The sequence below is a fragment of the Babylonia areolata genome, chromosome 12 (assembly GCF_041734735.1).
Source record: "Babylonia areolata isolate BAREFJ2019XMU chromosome 12, ASM4173473v1, whole genome shotgun sequence".
Lineage (NCBI taxonomy): Eukaryota > Metazoa > Mollusca > Gastropoda > Neogastropoda > Buccinidae > Babylonia > Babylonia areolata.
This window is the reverse complement of record NC_134887.1, coordinates 16,919,921-16,932,420: the sequence shown is the minus strand read 5'-3', so window position 1 is coordinate 16,932,420 and position 12,500 is coordinate 16,919,921. Positions and strand designations below refer to the sequence as shown.

At 44.7% G+C, this 12,500-nt stretch overlaps 1 protein-coding gene across 1 annotated transcript in view; it reads right to left on the bottom strand.

Moving 5' to 3' along the window:
- The window catches only part of LOC143288082 (uncharacterized), a 361,766-nt gene extending 358,160 nt beyond the window's left edge, over positions 1–3,606 (bottom strand). Inside the window, exons 1-3 of the mRNA XM_076596359.1 lie at positions 3,337–3,606; positions 2,469–2,706; positions 708–748 (exon numbers count right to left, since the gene is read on the bottom strand). Of these exons, the coding sequence (XP_076452474.1) occupies positions 708–748; positions 2,469–2,524 (97 nt within the window). The 5' untranslated portion in view covers positions 2,525–2,706; positions 3,337–3,606. The remainder of the gene's footprint in view (positions 1–707; positions 749–2,468; positions 2,707–3,336) is intronic.
- Positions 3,607–12,500: the final 8,894 nt, after the last annotated feature.

Here is a 12,500-nt window from a genome sequence, read left to right as displayed (position 1 = left end):
ACACACACACACACACACCAAATACAAACAAGACCAGAATTAATTTAATTTAATAATATGTACAAGAAACTTTTTTTTTTGTTTTGTTCTAGAGGTTTAAGTTAGTCAGGTATTTTACATTATTTTTGTTGTCGCTGCGTGATCACCAACATTGTGTACATTTGACCGCTTTCTAGGGGCCGGAGGCCTGGAGATTAAAGTTTTTGTTCTTGTTCTTGTCTCTCTCTCTCTCTCTCTCTCTCTCTCTCTCTCTCTCTCTTTCCTGACACAATTGGACAGAAGACAGACAGGCAGAGAGAGAGAGAAAGAAAGAAGAGGGTGTCGAGACAGCGTGCGTGGATGGGAAGGGGGTGGGGGGGGGGGGGTAAGAGGGGGAGGGGGAAGGTGGGGGATGGGGGAAGAAAACTATTGAGAATTAATTAACAATCACCATCGTCTTCATCATCATCATCATCATCATCACCATCGTATCCTCATCCCCATCCCCATCGACACGACACAATCAACAATCATCATTGTCTTCATCATCATCATCATCATCATCATCATCATCATCATCATATCCTCATCGTCATCAGTCGTCAGTCGTCGTCATCCTCATCGATCTTCTACTCCTTTATCATTATCATTGTCGGAGAAAGAAAGAAAGAAAGAAAGAAAGAAAGAAAGAAAGAAAGAAAACAAACAAACCCAAAACACCAACTTACCGGGTGATGTTTGCCAAGACAGTCCCCCGATGAACATTTTCCTGCAACACACAATAATAATAATTAAAAAAAATGATCATTATATTTATATAGCGATGAACCTTGTGCAGAGACAATTCAAAGCACTTTCGCACCAGTCATTGAAACGCACGCATAACTCGAAAACTGGAAAGAAATAGAAGAAGAAAAAAACACACACACACACACACACAAACACGACAAACGACCACCACAACAATATTTAAAACAAACAAATAAATGTATCTCATATATATATATATATATATATATATATATATATATATATATATATATATATATATTATAGCAATATAATCGAGTCGAGATTCTTTCACCCAGCCCCCCCTCTCCTCCTCCAAAAAAGCTTATCACACAACATATACCTTAAAAATATAGTGCAAATCCATCCACATACACACACACACACACACACACACACACACACACACACACAGAGAGAGAGAGAGAGAGAGAGAGAGAGAGAACAGAGAAACCACACACACACACACACACACACACACACACACACACACACACACACACACACACACTTTTAGGATAAGGTATGGACAGTAAAAATTATTAAAAAAAAAACCACACAGACACAAAACAAACACACATTTACTGGCTTTTCATACACACAGAGACACAGACAGACAGACAGTGAGAAAGAAAGAAAAAGAAAAAGAAAAGAAAAGATGTACAGACACGAAATAGAGAAGCCACGAAGACAAAAATTAATAACACAGGACTCAGAAGAAGCTAAGAGATCGAACAGTCGATGCCTTTCCCAACACACAACACAACACAACACAACACACACACACACACACACACACACAACCACTCCCCACAATCCCGATATTTTCAGCGCACAGGCTAGTATGGTAGTAGGACTTAGCTAACACACGATCGAGTTAGTTGCGCGAGAGACAGATATAGAAAAGAAAGAAACAGAAGAAAAAAAGAAAAAGAAAAAAAAAAAAAAACCCTCAAAACACTGAACAACGAAAACACACACACACACACACACACACACAACACAACACACACATACACACTAAAACCCAAACCGATCTATAGAGATACAGGCGATTTGCATTTACCCCCAAACAACGCATATATATATATATCGCTTCAAACAAAAGAGAGAGAGCCAGAGAGAAATCCACAGAGAGAATGAATGAGTGATATGCGATCGAGAGAGAAGAGAAAGAGGGACAGACAGACAGACAAAAGGAAGAGAAGATAGAAGATGAGAGAGAGAGAGGCGCGAGTACGAGAGAGAGAAAGAGAGAGGGAGGGAGAGAGAGGCACACACACACACACACACACACACACACAGAGAGAGAGAGAGAGAGAGAGAGAGACAAACAGAGACACAGACCGTGACAAAGATAAATAAAGATCGAAGACGAACAGAGGTCTACGGAGAGTTAACAGACAGACAAAGACAGGCAGAAGAAAACAAAAAAAAAGAAAAAAGAAAAAAAAAAATCGAAGCCTCTAGATGAGAGAAGGATAGAGTGACAGACAGACAGACAGACAGATAGAGGGACAGAAAGAAAGATCGACGCCTGAAATCGAGACAAGGATAGAGCCGGTGGAAGACAGACAGACAACAGACAGACAGAAAGAAAGACCAAAGCCTGAAGACGAGAGATGAACAGAGTTGACAGACAGACAGACAGACAGAAAGACAGCATCCACAAAAAAATTTTTTCACTCTCTCTCTCTCACCCTGGGTCGTTAGGAATCTCATCACTGCCGGAAGATGAAGAGTTCTGTGAATCCATTTTCCCCGACACAGATAATTTCCGCGCGTAAAAAAAAATATATATATATATAATCCCAAAACACACGACGAGCGACGGATGGATGGAAGGAAGGAAGAAGATGAAGAACGAAGAATGAACGACGAAAAAGCAGAAGTTGTAGTTGTAGTAGTAGCAGCAGCAGTAAGTAGTAGCTCCAACCACTAGAAATAAACAGCACACAAATCGCTGTAGTAGTAGTTGTAGTAGTAGTAAACAGTAGACGATGTAACTAAACAGTAGTAGAAGTAATAAGTAAAAAAAAAAACCCAAAAAACCAACACCGTGAAACGAAGAATGGAAGAAAAGGAGAAAGAAAAAAAAAACCTCAAAAAAACTCAACCACAAAACCAACTGCCGGTCTACCCAACAAACTCTAATAAAACACTACGCTCCACTAAAAAAAAACAACAACAAATAGACACCACCCCTTCACACTACGAGCAAGGAGTAGAGTAGTAAGCAGTAAACACAAGGGCGGGAGAGTTAGGGCGCAGCTGGACTCAGACTGACACTGAGAGAGACTTAGGCCTAGTGGAGGATATAGGAAGCAACGCCACCCACAAACCGCCAGCACCACGAGAGAGACAAGAGAGAGATAGAGAGAGAGAGAGAGAACGAACGAACTAACCAACCCAGCACAACCAACACACTCCCTCTTCACTACCACCCGCTAACCCCCTTCTCTCTCTCTCTCTCTCTCTCTCTCTCTCTCTATCTCTATTCACAGTTCAGTTTTAAACCGAGCACACACACACACACACACACACACACACACACACACACGTACCCACCGACCAACACACACACACACACACGTGGAGGGAAGGAAGGAAGGATAGTTCAGTCAAGTCTCTCTTTCTCTCTCTGCCCCTCCGGCCGAGCAAAGCAGTCCAAGTTCCCCTCTTTCTGTCAGCTTTTGGAGTCTAAAACCTTCTTTCTTCACACACACCAAAAGCCTGTATGTTGTAGTCGTGCCTTTTTCTCCAACACACACACACACGCACGCACAGTTTCAGTTCTTCTTCTACACTACAAGCAAGAGTCCGGTTCTTTCCCCTCTCTGTGTGAGTGAGTGAGTGAGTGAGTGTGTGTGTCGGTGTCTGTGTGTGTGTGTGGTAGTGGTAGTGGTGGTGGTGGGTGGTGGGTGGTGTTGTGTGTGTGATGTGTGTGATGTGCGTGCGTGCGTGCGTGCGTCGTTGCGTTTCCCTCTCTCAGGCAGGTTGGATTGGAGGGTTGGAGGGAGGAGGAGGAGGGGCGAGAGAGAGAGAGAGAGAGAGAGAGAGAGAGAGGATCCAAGCACACACACACATTCGCACAGAGGGTAAGTGTGGAGGTGGGGAGTGGCTGGCAGCTTCTCTCTCTCTCTCTCTCTCTCTCTGCTCGCGCGCGCGTGCGTGCGTGCGTGCACTGTACCGGATTTTCCACAGTTTGCTGTGTCGTCAACGCGGCCTGCGCGCGCGCTTGCCGCGTTCAGTTGCTCGCTCAAACACACACACACACACACACACACACACCTCACACACACCCTGCCCGCCTAAAGGCCCCAAGATGACTGTGATTGACATAGTGGAAGGGGAGAGGGGAGGAGGAGGAGGAGGGAGAGGGTTGGGGTAGAAGGGGGGGATGTGTGTGTGTGTGGGGGGGTGATGGGGGGTGGTGGGGAAGGATGGAGGGGGCTTCTGGAATCTGATTGGTTTGTTGGCAGGCCGTTGCCGGGGTAACGTCTATCAAGTTTACCTACGTCATCCCACACACACACGCACACTGAAGGAGAGAGATGAGAGAGAGAGAGAGAGAGGGATTTTGGTTTGCAATATTTTCGGAAACCAGAAATCACAGGCTTTCGATTTTTGCGCGTGTTTTGTGTGTGTGTGTGTGTGTGTGTGTGTGTGTGTGTGTGTGTGTGTGTGTGTGTGTGTGTGTTCGTATGCTTGTTGGGTGTGTATGTGCATGTGTTGTTGTTGTTGTGAGTGCGTACGCGAGTGTGTGTGTGTGTGTGTGTGTGTGTGTGTGTGTGTGTGTGTTGGTGTTTGTGCGCGCGCGTGTGTGTTTAAGTTTGTGTACTGGGGAAGGTGTGTGTGTCAGTGTGTGTGTATGTGTGTAATTCTGTTAGTGTTAGTGTGTGTGTGTGTGTGTGTGTGTGTGTGTGTGTGTGTGTGTGTGAGAAAGAGAGATAGAGAGTATGTGTGCGTGTGTATTGGGGAGGGGTGTGTGTGTTTGTGAATTTGTTTGTGTGTGTGTGTGTGTGTGTTCACGCGTTTGGTCAGTGTATTATTGCCTTCTTTCGTTTTCTCTATCTCTCTCTCCCTCTGTCTCTGTCTCTCACTCTTCCCCCTCCTCTCTCTCATTCGTGACAATGAAACTCTCTCTCTCTCTCTCTCTCTCTCTCTCTCTCTCTCTCTGTCCTGTCTTTCAACCTTGCCCAAGGACGGAGGCGAATGCGTAGGGGAGGGGGAAGGGGGCTAGGGGATGGGGGGTGGGGGGGGGCGAGTATGACGTCATGGGAGAAATTCATCGGAACTCTTGCACACCGTTGTGTATTGGGAGGAAAGGAGAAGGAGGAGGAGGAGGAGGAGGAAGAGGAGGAGGAGGAAGAAGCAGGAGGAAGAAGAGGAGGAAGAAGAAGAGGAGGAGGAAGAAGCGGAGGAGGAAGAGGGAGAAGAGGAGGAGGAAGAAGCGGAGGAGGAAGAGGGAGAAGAGGAGGAGGAAGAGGAGGAGGGGGAAGAGGAGGAGGAGGAAGAGAAGGAGGAGGAGGAAGAAGAGGAGGAGGAAGAAGCGGAGGAGGAAGAGGGAGAAGAGGAGGAGGAAGAGGAGGAGGAAGAAGAGGAGAAGGAGGAGGAGGAAGAAGAGGAGGAGGAAGAAGAGGAGGAGGAAGAGGAGGAGGAAGAGGGAGGAGGAAGACGGAGGAAGAAGAAGAGGAGGAAGAGGAGGAGGAAGAGAGAGAAGGAGAAGGAGGAAGAAGAAGAGGAGGAAGAGGGAGGAGGAAGAAGGAGGAAGAAGAGGAGGAGGAAGAAGAGGAGGAAGAAGAAGAGGAGAAGGAGGAGGAGGAAGAAGGAGAAGAGGAGGAGGAGGAAGAAGAGGAGCAGGAAGAATCTTTCTTCTCTATTCTTTCTTTCTTTCTTCTCTATTCTTTCTTTCTTTCTTTCTTTCTTTCTTCTCTATTCCTTCTTGCTTCTCTATTCTTTCTTTCTTTTCTATTCTTTCTTTCGCTCTTTCTTTCTTCTTATTCCTTCTTTCTTCTCTATTCTGTCTTTCTTTCTTTCTTCTCTATTCTTTCTTTCTATTCAGTCTAATATCACCATCTTAGATGAGCAGACTATAAATAAATACACCATCAACGAACTTTCTTTCTTTCTTTCTTCTCTATTCTTTCTTTCTTTCTTTCTTTCTTCATCTTCTCTTCAGTCATTTTGTTTTCAAACAAGTGTACGTATATTTCATCAGCCTTCCTGCTTTGAATTCAATGGCTTCAGTGCTGCGACTGGAAACGCTTTCTGGATTATTGGCTAAGACATTGATAAGACGAGAGAGAGAGAGAGAGGGAGAGAGAGAGAGAGAGAGAGAGGGGGGGGGGGGGGGGGGGGGGGGGGGAGAACGAGATAATGTACTGTCTGAAAACTCGCATATAAAGTTAGTCTTTTTGGCTAGAGTACATGCAATGTTAACACTGAATGATGATATATAAAAGCAAAGCGAAGTCATGATTAGAATATGACCATTCCGGCATTTTCAAAATACACATCGATCGCAATAACTTACTGAAATAATCATGCATCATAATGGATTTCTGGACACACTCACTTCTAGCGGCGTTCGACCACGATCTCGATCTTCGGCTGGCCAGTCAGTCGATCATCTGTCCAACATGCTTCTGTTGTTTCCTAAGTAAGATACGACGGTTGCATCGCAATGTATTATGTTGTCTATGAAAAAATAATACATAATTATAGAAAAGCGTCCCTCCGTGGAACGCTGATGGACTTCTCCGGCGAAAGAAGTGAACATTATTTAATCACATTTGAATAATGTTTTTAAACTGTGGAAGTCGTGTTTTTTGTGTGTGTGTGTTTTTTTTTGTTTTGTTTTGTTTTTGTTTTTTTTGGGTTTTTTTCAACTTGTAGAATGAAATGTGCTTCAGAACCACAGTCGGAGTGAGGCAAGGCTGTTTGCTCTCACCAACTCTCTTCAGCATCTTCCTGGAAAGAATCATGACTGATGCACTTGAAGACCACAAAGGAACAGTCAACATCGGAGGCAGAGCAGTCACCAACTTACGTTTCGCCGACGATATTGATGGCCTAGCAGGAAAAGAAGATGAGCTAGCTAGCTTAGTGGACCACCTTGATAAAACCTCTAGAGCCTATGGCATGCAGATCAGTGCAGAGAAGACCAAACTGATGACCAACAACACCAGTGGCATCAGCACTGACATAAGAGTGGATGGCCAGAAACTAGAAAATGTCCACAGCTTTAAATACCTGGGAGCAATTGTGACAGATGAGGGATCCAAACCCGAAGTACTCTCCAGGATTGCACAGGCGACAGCAGTGCTCACAAAACTGAGATACATCTGGAACGACCGGAACATTGCACTCGGCTCAAAGATCAGACTGATGCGTACCCTGGTGACATCAATACTCTTGTATGCATGTGAATCGTGGATCTTAACAGCTGAAATAGAAAAGAGAACACAGTCCACTGAGATGAGATGCTTTCGAAGACTCCTGGGCATCTCCTACAAAGATCATCTCACGAACGAAGAAGTTCGAAACAGAATCAGACAAGTCATTGGGCCCTACGAAGACCTGTTGACCTTGGTCAAGAGACGCAAGCTCAAATGGTATGGCCATGTCATGAGATCATCAGGGCTTGCCAAGACATTCCTGCAGGGCACAGTGCAAGAAGGGAGAAGGAGAGGCAGACAAAGGAAGAGATGGGAGGACAACATCCCAGAATGGACGGGCTTGAGGTTCAGCGATACACTCAGGTCAGAAAACCGAGAGGATTGGAGGATGCTGGTTGCCAGATCACCTGTGGCGCCCCAACGGTCCACAAGACTACGGGATAGGTGAAGGTGAAGGTGAAAGAATGAAAAGCTTGAAGCAGTGACTAGTCTTTAGTATTGCTTCTCTTTTTTTTAACCCTTGACTTGAAGTAGATGCTAACGTGGCAATAGCCTTGAGGTGGCCATAGTGGTCGGCGAGGGTATAGGCACCATGATTTGACTTGATTTGATTTGATTTGATCTAGAAAACATATCTGTTTATCATCATCATTGTTCACCGTGTCGGTGTGTGTTTATATTCGTCTGTAAGAGCTAAACAAAATGTTTAAAATATTTTAACAGGGAAGGAAAAAAGAAAAGAAAAAAAAAGACAAAAAGACCATTCATTGTAACCGGGAAGACGGAGTATGGCTGCCTACATGGCGGGGTGGTGAAGACGGTCATACACGTAAAAGGCCACTCTGATGATCTCCTGCAGACAGAATTAAACGATACAGAATACCCCCCGAAAACGGAGTATGGCTGCCTACATGGCAGGGTAAAAACGGTTATACACGTAAAAGCCCACTTGTGGAAATACGAGTGAACGTGAGAGATGCAGTCCACGAGCGAAGAAGAAGAAGAAGAAGACGAAGAAGAAGACGAAGAAGAAGAAGAAGAAGGACGAGGAGAAGAAGAAGAAGGAAGAGGAGGAAGAGGAGGAGGAGGAGGAGGAGGAGGAGAAGAAGAAGAAGAAGAAGAAGAAGAAGAAGAAGAAGAAGAAGAAGAAGAAGAAGAAGGACGAGGAGAAGAAGAAGAAGAAGAAGGAAGAGGAGGAGGAGGAGGAGGAGGAGGAGGAGGAGGAGGAGGAGAAGAAGAAGAAGAAGAAGAAGAAGAAGGACGAGGAGGAGAAGAAGAAGAAGAAGAAGAAGAAGAAGAAATAACCGGGTATAATTTCAAATTATTATGATCTTGTCAAATGTACGCCTACAAAGTAATTGCTGTTATATTCTTAGAGTGTTGTGGGTTGGGTTTTGTTGTTGTTGTTGTTGGTTTGTTTGTTTGGTTGGTTTTGTTTTTTTTTGTGGTTTTTTGACTTCATCATGTCTGTGTGGTTGTCGTCGGTGATGTGGTTCAGTGTTCAGTATGTATGGCCGTTTTGTATTGATTAAAGCCCGTTTGGGGCGGGAGCCGCCTCATTAATTAACATCTTATGAAATCTTAACAATTTTTTGTAACTGACGGAGCGAAAAGGTTCAACTTTCCACTCACATTGTTGGGCGCTAATCTCTCTAAGCTCTGCAGCAACGACAATAGCCACACACACACACACACACACACACACACACACACACACACACACACACACACACACACACCGCGAGTATTTTCTTCTTCCTCTTCTTTCCTTCTTTCTTTCTTTTGATCTTATTTTATCTTGTATATTTCAATCTGTGTTTGGCGGTGGTGCTGCATGCGGTGGTGTGTTTTGTGTGTGTGTCTTTTGTGTGTGTGTGTGTGTGTGTGTGTGTTGTGTGTGTGTGTGTGTGTGTGTGTGTGTGTGTGTGTGTGTGTGTGTGTCTGTCTGTCTGTATCTGTCTGTGTCTGTGTCTGTGTATGTGTCTAAGCAAATTTCGTTCCAACCTTGGAGTTTTGGATGGGGAAAAAGAACCCGTGGCTGTTTTCCGAATCAGCTGATACCTGTTTTAAATATCAGAGCCAGCCACAGTTATTGCCGCGCGAAAGGGATGGAGAGCGTTCTTTGTGTGTGTGTGTGTGTGTGTGTGTGTGTGTGTGTGTGTGTGTGTGTGTGTGTGTGTGTGTGTGTGTGTGTGTGTGTGTGCGTGCGTGTGTGCGCGTGCGTCCTTCTGTCTGTGTGTGCTTATGGCGTGTGCATGTAGGTATGTATGTATGTATGTATGTATGTGTGTGCGGCGAACACGTGTGTTTCTTTGAAAATGTTATCACTCACTCCAGTCCCGTCACCAGCTTACGCTATTACACACACACACACACACACACACACACACACACACACACACACACACACACACAAAACAACAACAAACAAACAAAAAAAACAACAACACACTCACACACACTCACTCACACACACACACACACACACACACACACACTCGTGCAACACACACACACACACGCACACATACACACGCATGCAACACACACATACACATACAACACACACACACATATAACACACACACACATATATAACACACACACACACATACTCACACACACACACACACACACACACATTCAACACACACACACACACACACACAAATACGCACACATACTCAGACACACACACACACACACATACAACACAACACACACACACTGACACACATACAACACAACACACACACACTGACCGCTAAGTCACCTCCTCCATTTTCCCCACCCACACCCCAACCCCAACCGCAATCCCTACCCCCACACACCTCATCCCCACCCGCACAGACTCAGTATACAATAACAGGTCCCCCACCCCCACCCCCATCCCCACCCCCACCCCCACCCACCCCTTTCCCTCCCAAAAGCTGACACTTTTATCAACGCCGTCGAACTCCTTTTCTTTCCGTTTCCTGCCGACTCCGAGAAGCTGAACTTTGACGTACTGATTCCTTGTACCAGTTACCTGTTACCTGCCCCCCCCCCCCCCCACCACGCCCCCTCCCCCGCCCCCCCCCCCCTACTGCCACACTCACAGTCATATCTGTGTTACCTGGCTGAGAAACTGTATAATACTCTCCGTGCCAAAGGCACACAGTCCAGACACAGACACAGACACAGACACACAGTCATACTGCCACAGCCAGACACGGCCGCCAAAAAAACCCAGACAGACAGACACACGCACATATACAGACGGAACGCACACACACACACACACACACACACACACACACACACACACACACACACACACACACAGAGAGAGAGAGAGAGAAATAAATCAATTTACGCATTCACCCACACACATTGACACTCACACAGATAGAAAGACACGCAGACTCACAGACACAAACACACACATAAACACACACACACACACACACACACACACACAGATGATTGCATGCACGCATTCACCCACACACTCAAACACTCGAACAAGATAGAAAGACACGCACGCACACACACACACACACACACACACACAGGCGCACATAGACACACAGAATCAATTACATACAGATAAACGCACACACGCACGTACACATACACACACACACACACACACACACACACACACACACACACACACACGAAGTCACATATCTCCGTTACTTTGCTGGAAATAAACTATACACATCGCGAACTCTAAATGCTATCAGTCACCTTCGGTTTACCGGTACCCCATGAGAAATGATGTCGGCAAGCGCGGTAAAAGTGAACCTTGCTTGCTGCTGTTTGTATCTGCTGCTTGGTTGGTTGAGATTGTATCCTCCCGTGTGTGTGTGTGTGTGTGTGTGTGTGTGTGTGTGTGTGTGTGTGAATAGAATAGAACAGAATAGAAATTATTGTCATGAAACCGTAAGGTTTATAAGAGACACGAGTGCAATGGTGTGTGTGTGTGTGTGTGTGTGTGTGTGTGTGTTGTCAGTCACCTTCGGTTTACCCTCCATGAGAAATGATGTAGACAAGATCTAAAAAGAACGCTTGCTTGCTGTTTGTATTTGTTGCTTGGTTGGTTGAGATTTTGTCCTCCCGTGTGTGTGTGTGTGTGTGTGTGTGTGTGTGTGTGTGTGTGTGTGTGTGCACGCCGCCGCGCATATGCATGCGTGGGACATGTGTGGTCTCAATATAACTTTTTTCCCCCCCTTTTTTCTTCTTCTAAATTTCAAAGAGCAAGCGTTTCTTCGTCTCATGCTTCTTCTTCTTTCTGAAGAATGATATATATATATATGTATATATATATATATATATATATATATATATATATATATATATATATATATACAAAAGCAACTTCTAAGCTGAACACACACGCGCGCACACACACACACACACAACAAAAACAAACAAACAACTCCTCATACACGCACGCACGCACACACATTCAAACAAACACACACATGCACACACACACACACACACACACACACACACACACACACACACATTCAAACACACACACACACACACACACACACACACACACTCACACACGTCCACACCCTCTTCTTCCCTTCTACCCCTATCACCCACTACCATCCTCCCCCCCCTCTCACCACCCCCCCCTCCCCCCACCAACACCCAGTCATGCAAAACCAGTTTTGACACTTTCAAATCTTAAAGGGGAGGCATTTGAAAAAAAAAAAACCCACACCATACAACAACAACGAAAAATCCCCAGATAAACGGTGTAAAGGAAAGAGAGCCCCCAATTGTAAATCTGCCCCCCCCCCCCCCCCCCCCTCCCTCCCGACCTTTCTCAACACTTCCCCACACTTTTTTTTTTTTTTTTTGCTGTGCTATGTTTAGCCTGCACTCTTCAAGTCAATGCCCAGCTCGCTGATAGCTGTTTCTGTCAAGTGCAAAGCGTTTCGTTCGCTTGCTATAGCTTTCCCACTCACCCACATACCCCTATACCACAAAAAGGGTTATTTCATTTAAATTCGTTCCTTTTTTTTTTTTAATTTCTACTTCCCTTTTCCTTTTCTGTCTTTATATCTCTTCTTTCTTTAAAAAAAAAAAAAATCTTACTTTTTTTTTTTATAATTAATTTCTTTCCTTTCCTTCTTTTCCCTTCTTTCTTTTTTCTTTCTTTCTTTGTCTTCTTCCTTTATTGTCTCCTTTCTTTCTTTTTTTCTTCTTCCTTTCTTTCTTTCTTTCCTCCCTTTCTCTTTTTCGTTCTCTCTCTTCCCCTTCTTTCTTTTCTTTCTTTCTTTTCTTCTTTCGTGTTTTTTAAAAATATTTTTTAAAATTTCTTCTCTT